This window comes from Hipposideros armiger, unplaced genomic scaffold, assembly GCF_001890085.2.
Source record: "Hipposideros armiger isolate ML-2016 unplaced genomic scaffold, ASM189008v1 scaffold_901, whole genome shotgun sequence".
NCBI classification, from domain to species: Eukaryota; Metazoa; Chordata; class Mammalia; order Chiroptera; family Hipposideridae; genus Hipposideros; species Hipposideros armiger.
Genome location: NW_017732251.1, coordinates 355,641 through 381,916, shown reverse-complemented (window position 1 = coordinate 381,916; position 26,276 = coordinate 355,641). Strand labels below are relative to the sequence as shown.

At 38.2% G+C, this 26,276-nt stretch overlaps 1 protein-coding gene across 12 annotated transcripts in view; it reads right to left on the bottom strand.

Annotated features, from left to right (window-relative positions):
- YAP1 (Yes1 associated transcriptional regulator) overlaps positions 1–26,276 on the bottom strand; it is a 120,585-nt gene that overhangs the window by 43,653 nt on the left and 50,656 nt on the right. For all 12 annotated transcript variants that reach the window (XM_019630332.1, XM_019630341.1, XM_019630337.1 and 9 more), the window contains exon 3: positions 18,318–18,433. In XM_019630332.1, the coding sequence (XP_019485877.1) occupies positions 18,318–18,433 (116 nt within the window). The remainder of the gene's footprint in view (positions 1–18,317; positions 18,434–26,276) is intronic.

Sequence of the window (26,276 nt, the reverse complement as noted above, 5' to 3'; positions counted from 1 at the left end):
CACACACACACACACACACACACACACACACAGTTTTTTTAACTTAAATGGTCCTTAGAAGAAATCCAGTGACTTAATACTAAGTAATTGTGTTAAACTAAGCTAACCTTTTACTAACCATGAAAAGCAGAGAAAATAAGAGTGATATATTTTCTGAATCATCAAATTGCATAGGCTACTAAAGTCTGATTTGAGCATCTGGGCTAGAGTTAGAATGGAGTAAGGTTGCTAAGTTCAAGGGGGAAACTTGGGCTAACGTAAAGTTATAAGAGGAGACCATGGGGATAGATCAAAATAAATTCAGAATGCTCTGAGTTCAATTTATATTCTGACTTTAGAGTGTCATAAGTATGACTTCCCCAATATGGAGTATAAATAATGAAGCAAATGTAAGTAGCAACATTTTATTTACAAAAGATGATCTAAAACAGTGGCTCGCAAACTTTAGGATGTATCAGAATCACCTGGAGGGCTTGTTAAAACACATGTTGCTGAGCTCCATGCTTAAGAGTTTTTTATTCATTCAGTAGCTTAAGGGTTGGGCCTGATAATTCCCGGAAGATGCTGATGCTGGTCTAAGGAACACACACGGAGAACCACGGACCTACAATAACAGCTTAGAATTCTGTAGCTGATACAGATCTGCTTCTTGAATCTATCTAACTTATAGCGTGTGTTTTCTTCCATAGTCTATGAAATACATGAACACATGAGTATATATTATGCATTTTTCTATTTTATTGTCTACTATAGTGCCTACTACTCAGAAAGAGTGGGAATAAATGTTGGCTGAAATTAACATAATCAAAATGAAATTCAATGAAATCCTTTAGTTATGTTTGTGAAATTTCCACGTAAGTTCAATTTCTATTTTATTTGGCACCACTTAAACTGAAGGCACAAGGATATGCCAAATTATTTTATTCAGTAAGTATTTATTGAGCCCCTTTTATACTCGGGCACTATTCTAGGCCCTGGAGATATAAGTAAAATTGTCCCTGTTTCATGGGATTTCTAGCCAGTAAGACAAACAGATATGTACAGGACCATGTTAGCTAATGCTAAGTGCAGTGAAGGGGGTGGGGGAAGCAGCATGAATGCAAAAAAAAATTTTTTTTTTAATTGAAAATAGTCTTCAGAAATGTGGACCAAGTATGGTCCCAACACTATCCAAGTCCAAGCATGTGACACTTTGGGGCGTGAGCATTCCAGTCAGGGCAACAGTGAGGAGGCCAGTATGGGGGGGGGGGGGGTGAATAAACAAGGAACGAGGTACAGTGGTCCACTTTGTTTTTAGGGTCAAGACTCGACCAGAAACACTTCTGTCATTTCAATCAGTAAAGAGTTGAGTAAATAATACCTACAGGGGATTACCAAGACTAAAGGGTAATACCAGTGTCTCCAAACTCAAGGACAGCCTCTAATAAGTCAGAGAGGGCAATAAACATTTTCATCCCAAATCACATTCACATACACTAAGGTAGGCCCTTAGACGTAGGAAAGATATGGGAGTTTTTCAAAGCTGGAATATTGTGCCTGACCACCACACCAAAGCCTTTTGGGGAAAGAAGCGATTAAAAGACAGGCCATGGGGCCGGCCGAGTGGCGCATTGGTTAAGAGCTGGCTTGGGCCGTCAGCTCTGAGCATCAGGGTCCTGGTTCGGATCCCACATGAGGGCCAGTGACATCGCCCTCTACAGCTAAGATGGTGAACAACAGCTCAACCTGGAGCTGGGCTACTGTGAGTCGCCGACGACGGCGTAGGCTGCAGCTCCTGCTGCAGTGGGCTGCTAAAAGCTACCGTGTGTAGCCAGCAGCCAGCGTGAGCGGCAGGAAGCCGGTGTGAGCTGCCAAGAGCCACCATAGGTGGCCATCCAGAGGCCGGCAACCGATCTGCCTCAAGCGGGAAGAGCGCAATGATAATACCAACTCGGGCCAGTGAAGCGACGTCCTCCACAACTAGACTGAAGAACAAAAAGATAGCAACTTGTCTGTTCCCCTTCCTTGATTCCCCAGTGCTGTTTCTCTCCCCCAATTCCCCAATTAAAAAAAAAAAATCTTAAAAAAAAAAAGGCCATGAATCAAGAAGGCAGTGAGAAAGAGGTGAGTGTTTTAATGAGATGTAAGAGGTAAGACATTTGAATTTGCGTGTCATCCTTGCGCAGGGGCTATGCTAATCTTCCCTGTATCGGTCCAATTTTAGTATATGTGCTGCCAAAGCAAGCTCAAGGCATTTGAATTAAGATAAGCAAAAGAGTGCTAGTCTAGGGCCGGCTGAGTGTCTCAGTTGGTTAAGAGCTCGCTCAAGGGTGTGAACTCTCAGGAACAGCGGTTCGATGCCCCGCCCGAGCTGAGCTGCCAACAGGTGGCAGGGTGGCTCAGCTAAAAAAAAAAAAAAAAAAAGTGCTAGGCTATAACCAAAGTAATTCATAAATTAGAATTACCTCTCCTTGGGGAAAGTAAGTTTTTATGTAGGATTTACTACTACTGGTTGAAAGATAACTTATCTACTACAGCAAATACTAACTTCCTGCAATATTTTAAAAACAAACAAAATACTCCATGTCAGAATACTGAAGATGACTCACCATCAACTTCCTGCTCTTGCCTAAGGACCCTCTTGCATCAGTAATGACTTAATGACTAACCATTTGCAATATCTAATCAAACAAGAAAGTCTTGATTATGCCACAAGTTGGATGATCAACCTCTTCCTCTCATCTGCCCCACAATTCAGGAATAAACAAGTCACCCAGTACACTGAAAGTTTACTAAACACACCCTGATGAGTGGTTCAAAGTACAGGACTATCAAGAAGTAGTTTCCTTAGAATGTAAGCTGGAAAAGCAGATGCAATAATCTTTATTAGCACCACGCTCTAACCAACTGAGCTAACCGGCCGATGCAATAATCTTTAAAGGTATTTAATTCTGATCAACTTCAGGTTTTTGAAATTCTGGTCTCGTATTTAGGATGAATCACAAACTGTTCTTACTATATGCAAGGCATTGTTCTAAGTTCTTTGTAAGCAAATATTAACTCATTTAACAGCACCATGGCATAGGTACTATTATTATCCCCACTTTACAGATGAGGAAACTAAGGCACAGAAAAGTTGCCCAAGATCCCTTAGCCCAAACTAAGTAAGTGGCAGAGCTAGAGTTCAAACCCAGATAGTTCTAGCTCTCCAGAAATCATGCTTTAAATACTACCCTGCAAATATGACAAACATTAATCAAAAGTGGTGTTTTTTAAAATTTTTCTTTTCCTAGGGCCGGCCGAGTGTCTCAGTTGGTTAAGACTTAGCTTAAGAGCGTGAGCTCTGAGCAACAGGGCCGCCGGTTTGAGTCCCACACAGGCCAGTGATGCTGCGCCTGAGCTGAGCTGCCACTGAGCTGCCAACAGGAGGCACGATGGCTCAGCTACTGTAACAACAAGATTGCCTGTTCGATGGTGGGCTATGCCCACCCACAACTAAGACTGAACTCGGCACCTTGAGCTGAGCTGCCACCAGGATGGCTCAGTGTATAGAGCATGCGCTCTTAACAACAAAGCTGCTGGTTCAACTTCCGCATGGGATGGTAGCTATGCCCATCTGCAACTAAGACTGTACTGTAACACAGCACCTTGAGTTTAGAGGCCAAGAGCTGCCGACGGGCAGCCAGATGGCAACTGGCTGGTCCCCTTCCCCAATTCCTCAACACTGTTCCCTTCCCCCAATTCCCCAATTAGAAAAAAAACAACAACAACAAGAAAACATCTCCCTTGCTCTCCAGCATCAAAAGGAAAATGCCAACTGGACTCATTTCTTAGTAATTGTTTTCCACACACCCAACTCTCACCACCCCTACCAACTTTTCACAAAATTATGCCATCTCCTTGTATGTGCTGTTTCTGTTATCACAGACATCCTTCTGCCCCACCCCTTATAAACTCTTATTCATCCTGTGAGAGAAAGATGTCACCTCTTCCGTTCAGCCTTCCCTGACTACCCCACACAAAATTATTAGTTTTCTCTTCTACTCTGTATTAACATTTAATGGATAGAGCTGTAATTACCTGTTTACATCGTCTGTCCTCTTGGCAATGGCCAGGTCACTCATATTTTAACTTGTAGGCAAGTGTCTGAGTAATTGCTCAATAAATATTTAATGGAAGAAGGAATGTCCTGCCTTTTAATACTCTGAACCTTCTATAAATGAGCTTAAAATCATGTAGTACATACATTATTTTCAATTAATATGTTTGTTTATAAGCAGAATATGAGAATGTTATTAATCCAGTGCTTTTTGCCCCTTAAACTTTCTGTTCATATATGTATTCATTTTTACAGTTCATTTAAATATTTTAAAAATAGTAAAAACTGCAGAAATGCATGATGGAAAAAGCAAAAGTGTCTTATAACCTACTCCTAGGGGAAAAACTGAATACCGTATTTGCCGGCGTATAAGACGACTGGGCGTATAAGACGACCCCCTAACATTTCCACTCAAAATACAGAGTTTGTTATATACTCGCTGTATAAGACTACCCCCTCTTCCGACCATACACCCAGTATGGTATCGCNTCTTAACAAGGCATGCCGGGTTCGACTCCTGCATGAGACGGTGGCTATGCCCACCTGCAACTAAGACTGAATTCGACACTTTGAGCTGAGCTGCCACCCGGATAGCTCAGTGGATAGAACGTGCGCTCTTAACAAGGTTGCTGGTTCGACTCCCACATGGGACGGTGGCCACGTCCACCTGCAACTAAGATTGAACACAGCACCTTGAACTTAGAGGCCATGAGCTGCTGATGGGAAGCTAGATGGCGACTGGCACCCTCCACAACTAAGACTGAAGAACAGCAACTTGGCTGGTCCTCTTCCCCAACACTGTTCCCCTCCCTCAATTCACCAATTAAAAACATTTTTTTTTCTTTTCCTACAACTTTCATGAAATTCCATAGCTTCAGTCATATTCATGTAGATGACTCCTACCAACTTTAATGCTTTCCACAGGGTCAACACTAGTCCTTCTCTATCAACTGGACACTGATACTTCACAAAATATGTCCAATATTTTGAGTGGATTTTACTTTAAAATAACAATTGTCTGTTCCTCAAATAAAACTTAATGTAGACTTTCACATTTCCATGACTAAATTTTAACAGTAGCCCCTGACCCCAATCGGTCTTAGTTCTAACTGCAACATTCAACATTATATGTGATCCAAGATCATCTTGCCTCTCCTCCTTCGAGGAGACAGCTCTAACTCAGGGCTCCCCAAAGCCCACTGGAAAAATTCGCAAATCTTTATTGGGTTATGCAAGGTCCTCCACAGTCAGGCATTACACAACACTGCATAGGTCCTGAAGGCATTCACCACTATCATTCATACCCCTCCTCACTCAGTCCTCTTTCTTTAGGTCCTTCAAATTTCTCTTCTCCCCTCTCTAGGACTTCCCTGTAGGAATTCTTCTACCACCCTCCTTGCTTAGCTAACTCCTACTCATTGCTCCCCAGTGTGAATGCCACTTCCTCAATAGGGCTTTGCTTACATAAAGTCTCCTCCCCGGTGCATCAGGTGCTTTCTCTTTGGTGAGATGATTCCACCACCTTAGTAATTTAGTAACCCACTCCCTGTTAGTCCTCCCAGCTTCATGGCTTGTTCACTGCTGTCTTTCCAGTACAGGCATACCTCGCTTCATTGCACTTTTGCTTTATTGCACTTCACAGATGTGATTTTCACAAATGCAAGGCACGGGTCTCCACCAGCAAAAGGATTAGGACTCGCTTTACTGCGACAGACACTTGATTGTGGTAGTCTAGAACCATACCCATAGTACCTCCCAAGGTCTGCCTGTACTTAGCTGTGCCATGGGCTTTTCAGCTTCACGTACATGCACCCCACTCCCCAAACTGTCTCCTCCTAGCTCCCGCTGTTTTGTTTTTTTTGTGTGTTTTTTTTTTAAAGACTTTAATTGGGGAATTGGGGCATGGGAACAGACAAGTTGCTGTCGTTTTGTTCTTCAGTCTAGTTGTGGAGGACGTTGCTTCACTGGCCCAAGTTGGCACCATCATTGTGCTCTTCCCAGGCGAGGCAGATCAGTCGCCAGCTTCTGGACGGCTGCTCACTGCGGCTGCTGGCTGCTCACGCTGGCAGCTGGCTACACACGGTAACCCATGGCAACCCACTGCAGCAGGGGTTGCAGCCTAAGCATCGCCGGCAATTCACAGCAGCCCAGCTCCAGGTTGAGCTGTTGTTCAGCATCTTAGCTGTAGAGGGCAGTGTCACTGGCCCTCATGTGGGATCTGAACCGGGGCCCTCTGGCGTCCCAAGCCAGCTCTTAACCAACGCGCCACTCCGCCGGCCCTCCTGCTGTTTTTACCCACTTAAATTCTACTCTATTCTCATGATATATCTTTGAGAAGTTTTTCTCAACCCTATCCCACTAGTAAGGCTTCCTTACTTATAACTGAAACTGCGCTTGTTTTGATTATTTGGGTGCTTACTGCAGACTGTCTTGTATTTGCTGTTTCACACTGAGTTTAACTACAATATAGACCAGGTAAGTAGTACAGGAAGAATTTGTTACCATTCTGCCCATAGGTCCTGAAAGCATTTACCACTCTCATTCATACCTCTCCTCACTCAGTCTTCTTTTGGTCTTCAAACTTCTCCTCTCTAGAATATAGAGTTTTTCTTTTTTTTCATGAGTGGGTATGCTCAATTTTACATGGTTGCTCAGGACAAAGATGGCAACATTTATTAGAAACTACCACCAGGTTGGTTTGTGATAGTTTGGTCAGCAGACTTATGCAGACTTGTGGTTTTCAAAATATATAGGAACTAAAATACATTCACCCTGACTTTTCCGCAGTTTTGTTTCCAAAGGAGTCTTCCATAAACATAAACATCTGAAATTAATATGCTTAATCTTGTAAGCCCTAAACAATCTCTCATAAAGTTCTGCCCATACTACTAAAATTTTTAGGTAGACACCATGGTAAATATTGTCATGTACAATAAATATTAAATATTATTGTCACTAACTTTTTTGGTGGCTACAATAAGCCAACATGGAACAAGTGTGTATTAATGCATTTATTGAAGAAAAAGCAGTTTATAAAATCAAGTCTTGATAAAAGAAACATGATTTATCTTCTGGTTTCCATAGTTAATAGTTTTATTCTCAGGGTGAAAATTAAAGTATGCATCTCCAAAGAGCTTAAGCTGTGTCATTTTTGCTTACAGACATAGAAGCTACAATCTAAAAAGAGTATAAACATACTGATGAAAATCTGTTTCAGGCAAATAAAGTGATGGCCAGCTCATTTCTTTTTCTCCCTTCGAGTTCAGGTGTTCTTTTATGTCTTATAGGTAACTAGAAGATTCTTCTGCCAAACTACCAGAACATGCGGATGAGCCCAAACCTCCTGTAGATCACAATGGACAATAAGACGAAACCCTGGCCCATACATCTGAAGGCTTGAGTTGGAATCCTGGCACTGCTGTTTACCTGCATTGTACTCACTAGCATACTGCACCCAACCACTGTGCTCATGTCCTTTATAGCAGACGCCTCACTGTACTCTAATCATCTGCCTACACCCCCACCTCTCCCCATCAGGCTCTAAGGCTTGAAGTAGATACCTTGATTTTTTTTTTTCCATCTTGTATCCCCAGAGCTTAGCACTGCCACCAAACACAATCAATGTTTGCTGAGCTGAAATAATTAAGAACTTATTTGTAGCAAAAATGATTGATTTGTCTTGGTCAAGTCACAGTCTCTCAGATCCTCAGTTTGTGCTTTTATAAATCATATATTTTTTAAAAAGTTGATAACATTTTATAGGGTTTTTATATTAAGAAAGCTCTCATATAAAATGATAAAGTTATTCATATGTATTAGGCACTTAGTAACTAAGTTTTATTCTAACTGAAAATAGGAATAAAATAAAAATAGGAATACAAAGTAGATCATTAATGCTTCTATGGTTTTAAGTTTACCATTTTAGAGTTTTCTGTCTTGTAGTCCATGAACCAGCAGTATCAGCACCACCTGGAAACTTGTTAGAAATGCAGAATCTTAGGTTCCACTCCAGACCTAACTAATCAGAATCTGCATTTTAACAAATCCCTAAACAATTCCTGAACACATTATCATTTGAGAACCAGTGATCTAGAATACAGGAAACTAATACGGCTCACTTGTTTTATTAAACTCTTTTATACAACTAGTTACCATTAACTCAAACTTTACCAATACAGCAAAAGTACCATTTAGTGGGTTATTTGGTTAAAAAAAAAATCACCTTTGATTCATTATAAATGAAACTAAATATAATTTTAGCCTTAAACTCTAGAAAGACAGCATAGTTGAGAAAATTGTACAGGTTTAGATTTAGGCAGACTTGGGTTCAAATCTTGGATCTAATATTGATTAGCCTTGTAACCCCAGGGCAAGTTCATTAATCTGCTTGATGCTCCCTTTCCTTATTTAGAAAATGGAGCTGAATACTCTTCTTAATTAACAGTTGGGAGGATTAAAGGATAAAGTGCTTTAGTAGTCTTAGTCGGTACTTTACTAAAAATACTAAAGTACATACTAAAGTACATAGTAGGTACTTAAAAAAAAAGTCAGTTCCCTATTCTTTCCTGGAATAATTCTGCCATTTTGTTCCAATAATGTGTTTAACTTACAAAATGTGTGTCCACTATAAAGAGGCAGGTTTATGAGACAATAAACCTGGGTCTCAAACACAAAATGATAAGCTAACAAAAGCAGGGAACTCATAGAAGGTACTCCCTTCCATAGGGAGATCCTAGAGGAGAGTCAGATTTTTAATGGTCTCCCAACTTCTTCAGGATAAAGCTCAAACTTCTTAGTTGATCACACAAAATTCTTCTGCAAACATCTTTAGTTTCACTCTCCACCATTTCACCACTAGTTATGTGGTGCTGGGGCTCTCAGGTCTCAGAAACCTCTCACATCCTGATTGCTACCTTTATCTTCCCTTTTCTTCAGCAAACGCAGCTCCCACTCATTTACTAAAATCCAGGTCCTGAATCCCACCACTTCTCACCACACTGGTGTAGCCTTTCCTCTGTTATTGCAACTGCTCCAAACTAATCTCCCTGCTTTTAAAAAAAATTACTCAGATTACATCCTCCTCTGTTCAAAACCCACAAGTCCCTACCTACATAATATGACCTCCATGGACCTTTCCTTGACTCTGTCCTAGTTGTAACGGCCTCCTTGCTGTTCCTGAAACATGCCTCAGCACCTCTGAACCGGCTGTTGTGCTATGCATGGAACATTCCTCTCCTTTCCCCCAGATAGCTGCATGACTTTGTTCATTCAGATCTCTGCTCAAAAGATATCAATGACAGAGGCCTTCACTGGAGAACTGATCTAAAATATCATCTCCCTCCACCCCCAGCCAATAACTCTCCAACCTTTAACAGGTTTATTTTTCTTTTTCCATTTTAACTATCTGACGCAATGTATTTTTAAAATATTCTGTAGTCTCATGATTTAGAATAGTGCCTGGCATGTATTATGCAGTATTTACTCAAGGAATGAGTGAATCTCTGGCTCTTTAAAGATATCTTCTCTATTCTCCCAACTACTGATTCACGTTTCTCCTCTACTTTCTCAGCACTTTGCACATGCCTGCCTTAACATTGATTGCTAGTTATATGGGGAAAAAGTGTTTTAACTTGACTTGTAATGGCAATCCCAGTGGTCATTACAATGCCCAGTACAAAGCAGGGCATTTAATATTTGTTGAATCAATGACTGAGAAAGGCAACAATGCAATTATCTCAAGGTGAAACTATGAGACTTCGTGAATATCATTTTCCTGTTTGTTATAGCTGGATGAACTTCCCAGAGAAAAAGGCCAAGTATAAGCTCACAGTACTTCCTAGTTTGCAACTCTCCAGATTTTCTTCAGCTGGATTCTTTTATATTTTAACTTAACAGCTTAGAGTTTTAGTAAGTACATTTATAAAAGATTAGCTTTCTGTTAAGCTCATATAGACTTCAAATAAAGAATGACCTTTGGTCAAAATTTTAACATAAAGTAAGTTTTACTACCTCCTTACCTTATTGACATCAAAAGAAAGCATTATTTACAAAAACTCTATTATTGCAGGATTTCTTTCATTTCACTGATGTTGTCTATATATGGTACTCTATGGATATATTTTATAAAAGAATTAGCATATTAATCTTTCACACAAATATTCTTCTTATGAGTCATACAGTTACTGTAGCAATAGAGTAACCAGAAGGATTTAGAAATCAGTGGGAAAGACAAAAATAATGTTCTAACACTTATGAAGAGAAGAAATAAAATAGGCATTTATTTATTTGGTTCTTACATGTAAACAATTTATAATCTTTCTCAGCCTCTGTACTCCAAAGCTGAGCAAAGTTTCTAAAATTCTACAAATAGTCACAGAAGAAAAGTTGAACAGGAACACTTCTATTTTTAGGCACCACCTTAATAACTAATTTTACTAAGAGAGCTGGTGGCAATGATACTAATGTATCCAAATTTTTTTCTTTATATTCTTTAATAATATCATTTTACTTTTCTAAGTTAGTCTGTTCATTAAAATAACAGAAATAAGCTTATATCCTTTTCTTTTTTTCTTCTTCATTACATTCAGTTACTTACACTAAAATCTTAGCAACTTTCAGAATTCAAATGAACTTTACTTTCCCAAACAGTTACTTCAGAGAGTTCTAATAAATTAAAAAATATATATTTATTTGTGCTCTAAGCATAGGTCAAGGGAACTCAACAATCCTGAGTTTCTACATATCTCTCCTTGCTTTAGAAGATAACTTCTAAAACAAGCCAAGATGGCAGGAAAGAATCATCCTACCTGAAATAATCAAGCAAATATCTAAATATATGAACACAATGTTCCTTAATATATTTGACATTTAGAGAATTATTTTGGATATTATGATTCTCAAATTGAAATAATCTTAAAATGAAGCACTATAAAAAATACTAATGTGAAACTACTGAAAAACCAAGTAACTCTATACATCTACCTTGCAACACGATTAATTTGGGTTTATTCAATAAAGGAATGAAGCAATGAATACTTTAAAAATATTATAGAGGGGGTGGCCAGGTGGCTCAGTTAGAGCGCGTGTTCTTAACAACAAGGTTGCCGGTTCAACTCCCGCATGGATGGTGGACTGCGCCCCCTGCAACTAGACTGAAAAAGGCAACTGGACTTGGAGCTGAGCTGTGTGCCCTCTACTACTAAGATTGAAGGACAACTTGACTTGGAGCTGATGGGTCCTGGAAAAAACACACTGCTCCTCAAAAAGTAAAAAAAAAATGTTATAGATTGTACATGCCAATAGTTTTGCTGATACATTTGGGGGTGGGGTTGACTTACCCTGGGAGCTCATTGTGGAAGCCCAGCTGGGTAGACTTGGCATAAAGACATGAATGACAACTTATCAGCCAATACCTATTGTTCCATTGGCAAATGCTGCTGTTTTGCCCAGGTAATCTGAGTTTTAATATTTAGAAAATATCGTTAACTTAAAAATCATGACTGGAATCAGTTAACATCAAAAGTGATCCCCAGTGAAGAGGGAGTGAGACACTGTCACAATCAGAGTAAAACAGGCCATTAGGTGCCTTGACACAGGTGGCATGCTTCATTAAGCAGCAAAGTCAAGAAGCCATCAAGATTAAAAAGTGCCATGTAAAAGGCATTACTGGGTTTAAGAAAGACTTAGACGAACTCCTCTAGTACTAAAGATTTGATAACTGCAAGCTAATGTCATCTGCAACTCGATTAGACATCCTCATTGAATTACTTTTTTTCTATTTTACAAATATTTTTATCCTCCATAGTCCCTATATATCGCTTATTTGCAACTTTTATTAAAATGGGATGTAGTGGTCTATATTTTTAAACAAGAAATATGTTCTTGTTTTCATATTACTAATCATTTTTCAGGAAATTAATCACCAAATAAATGAAACAATTGAGTTTCTTAAGAATTGATTATATTGATTCTGGATTACTATACTTTTGCTTTTTACGATTTCCTGTGGCCATATTTTCTTAATTTACCTAAATTTTCAGATGAGAAAATAGAAACCAGCAATTTTGGTTAAAAAAAAAAAAAGACATTTAGAATAGGAGCTTGATGTAACTAATATAATACATTGTCTCTGTCTCTTGCTTCACTTATTGCTCTGACTTTGGGCTTTGCGACAATGTTATCCCTGTGAATGCTGTTGATAAACTTCAGTACAGTCTCCTCTCTATTACATATACTATGACTTCAGATAGACAAATAATTTCCATTTTATAATAATCAAGAACTTTCAGAAGAATCAGAAACATTTTGACTCATGTAAATTAATGTAAATATAGCCCAAAGACAATGTGATTAACAGATTTAAAAATTTTTTTAAATGAACTGTATCTACTAGTTAATACATACTAATTAAATTGTAAAATATCAGATCAGTTCACATTTACTTATCTATTATGTATGCAATATATTAAAACAAGCACTGTATATTGTTAATAACATCTCACCAATCACCTTATATAGGTTGTGTCATTTAATCTTCACAATAGCCCTGAAAATTCTGTTATATTACTGTTATCCTCATTTTCCAAGTGAAGAAACTGAGGCACAGGTAGGTACAGTAACTTGTCCTAGATCTCACAGGCAGTAAGTGACAGAGCTGAGATTCAAATTCATGTCCACCAGACTCCAAGAGCCCTTGATCTTAACCCCCTATTTTAAATTTCTTCTCAGTTCACTTCAAAGGTGAAAAGTAGAACTTCTAAGTTTGTGAACTACAACACATGAAGTAGGAATTATCAACTCCTAAAACCTGTTGTCAGCTTTGCAACTTCTCACACATCCTTACCGTTTTCTGTGCTTTTTAAAGTTAAAAACCTTACACCTACCTTTTACCTGTCGTTTTTACATTTCACATCTATTCTCTCCCTGTCATTTTTCTTGGTGACAATTTCTCTTTCCTGTTTGGTCTTTGTGCTCTGACAGAGGTAACGCAAAGTAGGTGATACAGCAAACATTAAGGCAGCTCTGTACCGCTCTGCTTGCTTCTCAACATCTCCCCCACTGCAATGAAGGTGTTGAGCACATTCCTCTAACATGTATCATCTTTCTCCACCCATCTTGAGGTATTTCCTAGGAATTCCATGCAGGTTTATAGGGAAATCTGAAAGTGCTACATTAGTCAAATATAAATGCCTGACTTTAAAACATGAAAATAACGAATCTCTTAAAATACACCAGTGATAAGACATTTAACAGACTGTTATCAAAGGCACATTTTTAAAAAGCAGATAATTGGGTTAATTGATTTTGCTTAATTTAAATCACAGCTTACGATTTTTAATGTTCCTTAACAGTTACCAGCCCTTTGGCGTTGTTATTTCTCAATTATCACAGAATATACTTTCTTGAATTTATTATTGCTTTAAGATTCAGCAATCTTGTGGTTCACGGTTAACATGCTACTACTAAAAAATTTAATATCTTCATATAAATAGGTGCTCAAGAAGTATCACTTTTCTCTCCCCAAGTCCTTATTTTCTAATGTCTAACACAAAAATTGCTGTTTACCTCACTTTCAGTATGTAGAACTATTTTATATAGACCCCAAGTATACACCAAAAGACAAATTAATATTTTATAAGCATAGTAACATTTAATAGAACTTCTAAAGGGCAATCACCTTGCCTCAAATAATTCAATAAAATAGAGTTTACATATGTATATACTATATTAAAGTAAAATACAACCATTATCTAACTGAATTATTCAATTTCCTTATTTTTTCAGTTTCTTTTCCTTACCTTTCAAATTCTTTTCAAAGTTCACTGTCATTTACTTGCCAATTAAATGGACAAGGAATATAAATTAATCTTTATATGACCTAGGAAGTTTTGCCTCTAGAACCCTTTCCACGTGACACCTTGAAGTGATTTCTCAATTAGACATACTTAGAAATTTGGCCAATTACAAACTACAGGTCTCCAGTCTAGCAATGAAATCTGTCATTTCAACCTTACATTGTGAAAAAGAACTGGTAAAAATGAAGCAAACCGATCATTTTTGCTAAACTGAATTAGACTGAATAAAAGAAATAGGATTTCACAAAAACCTTAGAATTGGAGAGAATTTTAAAAGATCATTCCATCTAACCAACCATTAAAAAGTAGGTCTGAGTCGTCTAGAGAAAAATGACAGTATTTTAAGAAAAGTGGTCTGATTAGAAATAATTAGAGCAGAACACAAAGTTGGGCTCAAAAATTTGAATAAGAATTGTTTTTTAAAAAGAGCAAAACTCGAAAGTTCTAGTGAAATTAATTAATGATAAAAATGTAAATCAAGTTGCATTTAGTTTGATTAACCCAGTGAAGTGCTTCAAAAGAGCTGTCTGTGTAGGCTTTCTTTTATCTGAAGGCTTCAGGTTAGCAGACTCAGAAAGCATTCCCTTCAGGATGAAGATTGGCGATACCGCTGGATAGGAAGCCATGTGCTGCTTTGTTATAGTAAATGCCCTCCAAGTTTAAATGCCCTCCAAGTTTAAATACCCTCACAAATCTCCTTCCTCACAGTCTCCAGGTTCTAAAAACTCCTGAAAAGATTATTTTTCCAAGCACAGACAAGCATCACCTTCGCTGTTTTTCTCAAGGAAAAACTTTACTCAAAGAGAGCTCTGTTTCTCTTACAGCCATTTGAGAAGCCGGGTCGTGCACTTCCCTGGAGAATGAACAGCCCCAAAGCACCGTGGGTGCCTTCCAGATGGAGAAAGAGAAGCCCCTAGGTGGAAACCTTATTAACATGACATTATGGCTATCATTTTATGTGAACATGAGGTGTATCAAGATTACAGTTCTTGTGACATTCATTCCAAAGCATTCAACACCATGTAGAAGTCCTCTATTTATTCTTAAATGTCCGCTAAAATGGAAGAAATGAAAGACAATGATCTTGTGTGTGTAATTCCCAGTAGAGTCATTTACTATCAAATTTTATCAATAGCCTCAACTTGATTTGACAGTTAAGCCCCCATTTGTATTTGTGAACAAATTCAGAATAATCCATACTTGAATTTATATATACTTAATTTAGCATCTTACTCTCATTTTGAAACTTTTGCTGACTCCTTTTTCTTGTTTATGATCAGTTTTTGTTTTCTATAAAACTTTTTGGTTTCATCATACCTGTTTCATCCTTTTTTAATTCAACGTTCCCCCCCCCCCCCCCCCCCCGCCGCCCTCATTAAACACAATGACCTGTAGTGTCCTCTTGAAATAGTCTCTCTTCTTTAAGGTCTAGTATGCATTTTATTAGATACAAAATCCCTGTAAGCAAACATCGCCCTACACCCACCACCTCCTGTAGAAACATTTCTCCAATATATTTACTATAAACATAGCCCCTCCAGTGCATTAACAGATCCTATCCTTTCTGTTTTCTCTGAGGCTTTATTCTCTGTCACTTACTTAACCCTGGTTACATGGGTTCTGGAACCACATTATCAGAGGCTGAATTCTGGTTTTGATCATTGAAAAGTTGCATAATTTTGGGAAAGTTACTCAAGTTTTCTCAGATGTGAAGATGAATTACAGCACCTAACTTAAATGACCATTTTGAGAATTAAATGAGATAGTACTAAGTGATGTTAACAGAATGCCTGGCATATAAATAGGGTTTCTTATGACTTAATACCTTCTACTACCATTTAAACATGCGCAAGTCTTTTTGGGGGTGATTTTTCCCATTTTAGGTCCTCCCTCTGACTCTATCTCCAATCTGCTCTTCATACTTTCCCCCTCTCTCTTTCCTAACCCACTGCAATCTTGGTTCTTCCTACTGTACTCAAACTGTTCCTGTTAGAGGCACTTTTTACTAAATACAGCTGTTCTGGGTGGGTGGGGGTGGGGGGGAAGGGTGGGTGTAAATGGTGAAAGGGATTAAGAAGTACAAATTGCCAGTTATAAAATTAATCACGGTGATGTAAAGTACAACACAGGGAATACAGTCAATAATACTGTAACAACTATGTATGGTGTCAGATGGGTAATAGACTTATTGGGGTGATCACTTTGTAAGGAATATAAATGTCCAATCACTATGCTGTAGACCTAAAACTAATATTGTATGTCAACTGCAATTGGATAATAAATTAATTTTAAAATATAGTTGTTAATTAAGCATGCCTATTAATTTATATGTAGTATATAAAAACACATTTCATATTTTACAAACAAAACAGATCTGAAATAAAATATACACCAATATTCTAAAACACACTAAGACAAATCTGATATATACTTTTGATTTTCAACATAAATTTGAAGACAAACTCTCCCCATTTGTTTAGACCATTATGATTAGAAAATTTAACAGGAAAAAACAAACCAATCTTCTAAAAGAATCTCTATTAACCTTTGTAGATGCAAAATGCCTGATCTCTCAAAACAAAATTTAAAGTGAGTTATTTGTTACTAACTTCCTAGGTATAGTTTTAGATGGAGCATGACAAAATGAATAATCTCAATCATTTTCTTTGGATTATCAATAGAAAGCAGCTTTCACAACTTTTATTTGGAAACTTGATAATTAAAAAAATAGTTGCCAAGGGCCAGCCAAGTGGAGCGTTGGTTAAGAATTGGCTTGGGACGCCAGCTCTGAGCAGCAGGGCCATGGTTTGGATCCCACATTAGGGCCAGTGACACTGCGCCCTCTTACAGCTAAGATGGTGAACAACAGCTCGACCTGGAGCTGGGCTGCTGTGAGTCACCGGTGACGGCGTAGGCTGCAGTGGAGCTGCAGTGGGCTGCCATAAACTACCATGTGTAGTCGGCAGCCAATGTGAGCGGCCATCCAATGGCCGGCGATCAACTGCCTCACCCAGGAAGAGAGCAATGATAATACCAACATGGGCCAGTGAAGCAACGTCCTCCACAACTAGACTGAAGAATAAAAGGACAGCAACTTGTCTGTTCCCCTTCCCTGATCCTCCAATAAAAAAATCTTAAAAAAAAAAAAAGCTGCCAAGTGAAACATTAGCCAATAAATCCTTGCATAATTTTTTGCCTTTAAATTTTTTAATTTAAATTGTCACACATAAAACAGAGTGCGAGAATAAATAAATGCATTCATACTAAAATAAGCTAAATGGAAGATTTAAGGAATCAATCTTACCTCAAGAGTTTATATAAACAAAGCTCACTTTCGAACCTTGCCTAGGTTTTTATTTTCAACTCTAAGCTCTTTAGAAAAGTGTTCAACCCACCAAAAGTAACAGCAGAGAGTTAAGGAACAGTAAAAATATTCCAACAGATTGGTAGTATCTTCAGAGCACTCAGCAAAGGGGGTAAAGTGTGGGAGGCTGGGAGTGGTCAGAAATCTACCCAAAAGTTTCAGTTCCTGATACCAGACATAGGGGTTGCACCTTCCCAGAGGACCCTTCCTCTTTTCCTAATATACACAAAGGTGCACCATGTGGTAGCTGTGGCCTTGGGCCCATATAACAAAGAAAAAGGAGGCAGGCAATATTTACTGTAACTTAGCAGGGAAGAGGGAACTAAACCTTTACTTAGAACCTACTATGTACTAGAACTATAATAAAAGCTTTACATATTATTTACTTTTTAATATGCTCCTCTCTACTGTAACACGCATTGTCACTTGTCAATATGTAGATGAGAAAAATGGTAGATTTAAGTAACTTGCCAAATTAAGAGGCAGAAAAAAAGATTTACACACAGGTCTATCTTCTGGGAAAAAGGTGGAAATGTGTTCAAAAACACATACTAGACCTAAGAAAGATGCTTTGGGGTTTATAAGTTGCTATCTTCCAGTTAATCTCAAGGTAGAACAAATATCCGCTTTAAAAGGTGGAGGGTTAAGAACACCATAGCTTGGTTTCCCATCCAAACCACAAAAGGAAGGGGGGAAACCTTCAACTCTAAGACCTCAGACACAAGAAAACACAAGCATGTCAAAATTAACCAAACTAGGAATCTGAGATACTCACTTCAGAACTGAAATTTTAAACTGTTGGCTTTTAGTCACCAGCCCCTTTATGTATTAATGATTAAACAAGACTTTGGCATAGAGCATGTTATTTTGAAATAAAGTAAGTCTCCCACATGAAACTGGATAAAAAATAACCATCACCCATGCTCCAGTTTCCTTAAAAGAATAATTACTATTTTCCACAGAAAGTTTTACCAGTGCACAAGCATTACTCGGTGTGGTCTAATTACAGTGTCTCACTCACCTGAGGCTGAGTTCATCATATTCTGCTGCACGGGTGGACTGGTGGGGGCTGTAACATTCATCTGGGAGAGCATGGCCTTCCTGGGGTCCTGCCATGTTGTTGTCTGATCAATGTGACTGAGACAAAACAAACCAGTGTATTAGATAACAAATAGGAGGTCCTAAAAACAACAATCCCACTTATCAAAACAGGGTAGATAATGGGCTAATAGGCAAAGGGGCATAAACTAGCTCCACAAAAGCACAGTCATGACATCTCACCATTTCTGCCCTTCCTCTGCAAACTTTTCCATCCTTTCATCACTCATCTTTCATTTCTTAGATCTTACAAGTGTGCAAAATTTGAAAAAGCTATGCCTGGAGTTTTCAGTGAAGGGACACCATTTTCACCTAGCAGACAATATTATCTACTTCTAATTTAAGATAAAATGTGATTTCTAAATTGTCTGTAACAGTGGTCATATTACTAAAAGCCAAAATTCACAAAGGAATCCCCTATTTTTTCTCCTAAGCTAAGAATCTCAATTAACATAATTTTTAGACCTAAAACCTACCGAGTAAAACACAAAAAGATATTAAGTCTTATTATAATATACACTCCAAAGCCAAAATAGAATTAAAATTTTCATCTGTAAGTTTTTATCTAAAGTCTCCTGTGACTGTCGAAGGCCTTTGTTATTTGCTAAATAAAACGTTTAAACATATTCTACATACTCTTAACTTACTGCAAAATATCTTAGACAGATGCATATAGATTTTTTTCATCAATAAAATTGGGATGAAAACAGCTAAAGATTCTATGAAATATATGACTGCAAAGCATCTAGCACAGGTTCTGGTATGTGACCATTCGATAAATACTGGTTTTCTTCTTCTAGCAAATGTCTCAGTGAAACAAAAACTAAAAATAGTATACACATTAAACTACCTAAAAAATTATCCTGAAGAAACAGCCAGGGAGGTACTCAAAGAGTTATGCAAGCTTCTCTTCTGTATAACTTATAAAAGCAAAAACTTGAAAGCCAGCTAACATCTAGTGGTAGGGACTGGTTAAATAAATTGTTTTATATGATGAACTATAATGCAGCTATTGAAAATATTTGAGGAATATTTAATAACATGGAAAATATTCATCATACAGCTTTTTAAAGTCAGTTGTAAAACAGTATGTACAGTATGAGGTTTATTGTTTAAATCTGTGTGTGTGTACTAAAAACATATGGAAAGAATAGACATCAAAATGTAACAGTATTTATTTCTAGATGGCAAAATTACAGAACTCTGCTTTGCTAGGTTTTTCTATTATTAAATGATCATGAGTTAATTATTTCTGAAACTGAGGGGGGGTGGACAAAAACAAAACCTAATTAAAACAAAACAAAACACCTCAAATTGTTTTTTGTATGGCTGTTTAAATTTCAAATCTGAGTTCTCTCTTCTTGAATCATCCCATGATAAATACCCATGTAAATGGTAAACAAATGACACCCTGTCATCAATTTTCCTGACACGGAACTCGAATACTATCTTCATCAATAACATTATCAGTAACAGTATAAAAAGGATCATAGACTCTCTGGCTAGAATGGACCTTAAATATTATCTACTGGATATGGGAGAAGAATTCCTTTGGGTCCTAGGCAAGCAGGAAAAGGATGAAAACAATGAGATAACAATGTGGAAGATGTGTATACTTAGGAATGGCAATGGTACCTCTCAATCCCAGGCTATTACAGACCAACTATAAACATTAAGAGAGAATATTTGTTTATTTAGTTGAGTATATAATTTGTCAAATGTTAACTAATCAGTATTCCTTCCCCCCCACCCCCCACTGGTCATATATGCTTTTTAACAGTAGCACTAGCATTTGCTCAAGTCTAAACAACATAGGAAAACCTTGTTCAAGTCTTGCTATGTAAGCACCTCATTCAAAAGATCAAATCCCTGGGCCGGCCGAGTGGCACGTTGGTTAGGAGTTGGCTTGGGACGCCAGCTCTGAGCAGCAGGGCCCCAGTTCGGATCCCACATTAGGGCCAGTGATGCTGCGCCCTCTACAGCTAAGATGGTGAACAACAGCTCGACCTGGAGCTGGGCTGCAGTGAGTCTCCGGCGATGGTGTAGGCTGCAGTGGGGCTGGCCAGCAGCTGGCATGAGCTTTCGTGAGCTGCCAAGAGCTGCTGTGAACGGCCGTCCAATGGCTGGCAAGCGACTGCCTCACTCGGGAAGAACGCAATGATAATACCAACATGGGCCAGTGAAGCAGCATCCTCCACAACTAGACTGAAGAACAAAAGGACAGCAACTTGTCTGTTCCCCTCCCCAAATTCCCCAATAAAGCCTTAAAAAAAAAAAGATCAAATCCTTATCAAGCCCAGTAAGAGCTTATTCCTCTTTCTTTTTAACTTTACATACGAGGCACTGAACAAATTAAACCATAAAATGTTCTGTAGATATACATTGCTTCTCATGCTTACAGATAGCAATACACATATGGCAAGTAATATAGTTATACTCAAGGAAAGAAATTTAAAATCCACAGGAACAAAATTTAGGAAAATGTTTCTCACTGCCTGTTATTATATAATGTTAAGAAACCAAGAAAGGAAATGGCCAGTGATTCATTAGCAGCAGCTCTTAGATTTCAATGAAAGTATATGCCACTGCATAGTCCTTGTCTCCAGTAAAATCCCTAACATTTGTGAGGAGAAAAGAAGAGGGAGGTACACTAGAAGCAAGTTCAGGGTTCTGACTGCAGAAGATTTTCTAAGTAATATGTTGGAAACAATACAATTACATAAATCATATTAATCTATTTATAACTAGACAGAGCTGCACTGGAAAGTTTAAGAAGACCCCATCTGAACACATGAATCTTCCCAAATATTGGAGCCAATCTGTAAAAACTGTTAAGGCTTCTTTCTCCTTTACATAAATTAAGGTTTTAAATATAATACAGAAAATGTAGTTTTATTGCTCTCAAAAGATCGCTTATTTTGCTGAAATGACGTAAATACAAACGCCAAAATTTCTCCTCCTGAAAAAGCTGTTAAACCTCAGTAAGTTCAGAGTCTTACGGAGCTGTACTATATGACCTCAGTTAATGTTTCACTTACTTAAAAAGATCTACATCTCTTTAAGGAATAAAGATGCCATTATCTAAATTGTCCAACTTTAAAAGTATGCAACCATTTAGATGGTTAAGAAAATGTGAAAAAAATTAACTTTAAAATTTTTGTCTTCATTTAATCTGTAAGAGTAAATGATAGAAAATATTGTTTTATCCTAATAAGTCAATTTGCAACAGTATATCCCAAAATACCCAGCCTTCCTTTTTAACATAAGAACAAGAATATACTGCATAAATACTAAGAGGGAATAGAACAAAAAGGCATGGGTAGTGAACATTCAATAAGATACCAGAATATTACAAAACACAATTTCTATTACCACTAGAATATGAGCTTCTTGAAGGAGGTACACCTGGTAGAGTGCCTGGTAAACAGAAGGGCTCAATAAAGATGTGCTGAATTACATAAATATTAAAACAGTGTTTATTATTTAAGAATGTGATGACTAAAGAGTTCATTCATATAAATGTTAATCTGGGAAAGGGTTGAAAGAATTTTATCAAACTACACTCATTCTTAGAAATGCCAAATTATAATTAACAGACCCAAAATACATAAACCAAGGAGAAAAAATTAAGAAAAACTCATAAAACAGTATTTTCAGAGTTAAAAATGAGTGGCTAAATATAACATAAAAAAGTAATTGAAGATTTAGTTTATCTTGTTTCTAAGACTAGTCCAGCTGATGAACTTACCACAGGTAAATAAGAAGCGTGAAATTCCACAGCATCTTCAAAACATGTAAATAAACTACTCTTTATTATTTTGGGAAAGAAAAGGTGATGGGATTTATGACCAAGATAAACCCTGTGATCTCTCTAGAGCAGCTAAAGCTGGGAAACAATGAACTTGTCCAAGTTTACACTGATGAAACATAAGCAGCTGTACCTTGACCAAGGTCCATGTCCAGGAGCAGTCTTTCCTGTGTAAACAGAGCCACCTTTCCTGATGGCTTTTGTGTCTTTTATTTTATACTGAAGAATTTGGTCTTACATATTGGATGGCATAGCAAAATGTTTATGCAACCCAAAAAGGGGCAGAAATCCTGAAGTGAACCATTAGAAAACTGACTTTTTGCATAATACCACAGGTTAGTTGAGGTTCTGATGTATAGAACTATTTAAAGAGCTCTATATAGTCCTGTCTGATGGGATGTAAATCTTATGAAACTCAAACTTGGGCCTTGAGCATGCAACGATTCTGACCTTATAAGAATAACAATATTGTCATCTTTTCCAATTACTGGGGAAACCATAAGAACATGAAATGCTACCTGAAGCTACCATGGGGAGACTCAAAACTCTGTCTCCCCAGGACCAGCATTAGACAGGGAGAATAAAAATGTGCCATTGTTTCATAAGTCTCTTACAACGGCTGAAAAAAATAATCATTTAAGAAAAAAGACCTACAATTTATTAAGTGATCTGTCCCAGGGCAGCTGACGAGCATGCTGCTGTGCTGGGATTTAAACTCACAGCTAATTGATGCAAAATCTGCACTTTCTCTACTACATCAGACTCCCTCTTATGTTGTGAGAGCATTTTGCATGTTTAGATTTCTTAGGACTAACCTCTACATCACCACTCGACTCCTCCAACCCTTGCAATAATTAAGTACAAGGAGACAGAAATCGCCTCTGCAACATCCAGTAGACCCAAACTCCAGGTACACACTCCTTTGCATCTCTCCCACTCAAATACAAAGGGAATATGGAGTTGAGAGAATTTCCCAGAGCTTTTTAAAAAAAATTTTTATTGAGGTATAATTGACATTCCCAGGACTTTTGAAGGGACTAAAGATAGACATGCACAACTTCTCATAGATCCCTGCAATACTGGGGTTAAGGGGAGCCTTCTATGTGAATTCTGAAGGTCAAAGAATGTCCTACACTTTCCCACATATCAGATACATGTGCTGCTGCCCCAGTGAAACCCTGGGATTTACTGTACAGTAGAAAGTTGCCAACTTCTGTTAACTGCTTTTAGGATGATGTGGCTCTTCCAAGGAGCCAATGATAGCAGACAATGAAAACAGACTAGAAAATATGGTTTTAGGAGGTGAGAAGCAGAGAGTGGACACAGTCAAGACTTCTAGTCAAGACTTCCCACCTTAGAATGGAAACCTATCACAAAGTTCTCATTCACTTCTCAGAACAATCAATCCTTCCCTAGCAAAGGAGGACACAAAGACTCAGGAAAACGGAGTGACTAGCCTTCAATCACGCTGCTGGTTAAGCAGCATAGCCAGGGTCAAAATGCCTTTTAGCTTCTAGCTCAGTGCTCTTTTCACTCCATCATACTGGTCTTTAAGTAGAAAAGGATTTGCTAAAATTATAATTTGCCACTCTAGCAGGATAAACTTTTTTTCAGGGTATGTAATTTAGAGGGAGAATCGGTCATTTTAAATGCTTTCTTTTTCAATTCATCAACTATTAAAACTAATCCAGGACTAGCAAATGAAATAGGACTAGCAATTCAGACAGAAAGCTATCTCCATTATACAAAATGCACAATCACTAGAGAATATTAGTGGTTGGTTAATTGATGACTCTGGTAAAGAGATAAATTGATTATGGGGGTATTATGCTTATTATTTCTTTTCCTTTAAATTGGTGGTTTGCAGCTCTAAAAAGTTATGCTAGTTTTTGTTTTTCTTGCTTTGTTTCTTACTTTAGAAACATTTCTGCACTGATATGAATTAAGAGGTAACTATGATAACCTGCAAGTTGCTTCCCTATCTAGGCATTGATTTCTTGTTATATTGAAGTATCTAAGCTCCTATAAAAGTTGGTTTCAATGACTCCTGTCAAATCATCGCTCAGAATCTACCAAAAGTAACTAACTCTCCCTAATGTTTACTTCCACATATATTGTCAATATGAGATATAAATGTTTTTTAAGAGTAATGAACCCATTTTGGAAGTGGGTGGTAGAGAGATAACTTACACCTCATATGTAACTTAAAAAAAATCCTTTATGCAAATCAAGTATTATTAACACTATATAATCAACAGCTATATAGGCTTAATATGAACCTCTGATTGTTCTGAAACATCAGCTACATTTCTTAAGACTTCTGTTCATCCTCAGGTAATCTTTTCCCCAACTGGTCCACAAAACATCTAATTTCTACCTAATCTTTCAAGACCCAGGTCCCTCCTTTTAGAATCCTACTCTGTGGAATAGTAAAAAAAGTAAGGAAGACATGGATTCAAATCCCAGCTCTGGGGCCAGCCAAGTGGCTCAGTTGGTTAAGAGCATGAGCTCTGAGCAACAAGGCCGCTGGTTCGATTCCCACATGGGCCAGTGGCGCTGTGCCCAGGCTGAGCTGCCAACAGGTGGCAGGATGGCTCAGCTGGTGAGAGCATGTGCTCCTAACAACAAGGTTGCCTGTTCGAGATAGTGGGCTATGCCCGCCTGCATCTAAGACTGAACTTGGCACCTTGAGTTGAGTTGCAGCCTGGAAGGCTCAGTGGATAGAGCACGCGCTCTTAACAAGGCTGCCGGTTCAACTCCCACATGGGATGGTGGCTATGCCCACCTGCAACTAACACTGAACTCGGCATCTTGAGCTTAGAGGCTACCAGCTGCCGACGGGCAGCCAGATGGCGACTGGCGCCCTCCACAACTAAGACTGAAGGACAACAACTTGGCTGGTTCCCCTCCCCAATTCCCCCCTACCCCCCCAAAAAAATCCCAGCTCTGCCAATGATAATCTGGGTTGTACAGGTAGATAATTTTATCAATCTTTATGTGCAGTGACGTGGGACTGATTTATTTACTTCCTTCCCAGGGTTGCAAGGATTAAATTTAGTAATATATATAAAAGCAACTAGTACTATCGCTCCTGGGACACAAAAGGGCTTCAAATATTTTTCCTGACTTAATTCCTGTGCAAGTCCAATATTTAAAATAGGAAACACTTGATGGTGAATGGGCTAAGTCAAGTAAATGTTTAAGAATGAGATATGAGAGGGCCAGCCGAATGGCTCAGTTGGTTAAGAGTTTGCTTAAGAGCACGAGCTCTATGCTGGTTCGATTCCCACATGGGCCAGTGAGCTGCGCCCGAGCTGAGCTGCCACTGAGCTGCCAACAAGTGGCAGGATGGCTCAGCTGGTGAGAGCACGTGCTCCTAATGACAAGATAGCCTGTTCGATGGTGGGCTATGCCCACCCACAGCTGGGACTTAACTCGGCACCATGAGCTGAGCTGTCGCCCAAATGGCTCAGTGGATAGAGCATGTGCTCTTAATAGCAAGGTTGCCGGTTCAACTCCTGTATGAAAAAAAAAATTAAAAAATGAATGAGATATGAGCTCAGTTTTCATAGGTGATGAAGAGATACAATAAGTAGATTCTCCAGGTTTCAGGCCAGAAAACTGAAATGATAAAAATGTCTCTGGACCATTAGATAAACGTTCACAAGCTATCAGCTGAGAGTAAGAATGAACTAGAAAAGGAATCATGCCAGTGTAGGTATACTGGCTTCTAGGGGAAGAGCAGCAAAATAATTTGGAAATAAAAGAATAATCCCATTCCTATAATCAAATGTCTCAAAATATTCACTGTTGAAAATCTCTTCATGTAAGTACTTTTTTTTTAACTTAAGCAATAAAATTGTTATCCATCAATCTTAAACCAAGGCAAAGAAATAGCAGCCTTTCTTATGTACCAAAGCCCATCCCAACAAATTTTAAGATGCTCTTCAAATTCTTGGTTGCATGTTTTATCATCAAATACCGACTCCATAACTCTTATTTAAGGCACACTGAACAACATAATGGGAAATGGGTTTTATGGTGATCGATACCCTACAACTTTCCTTATCTATC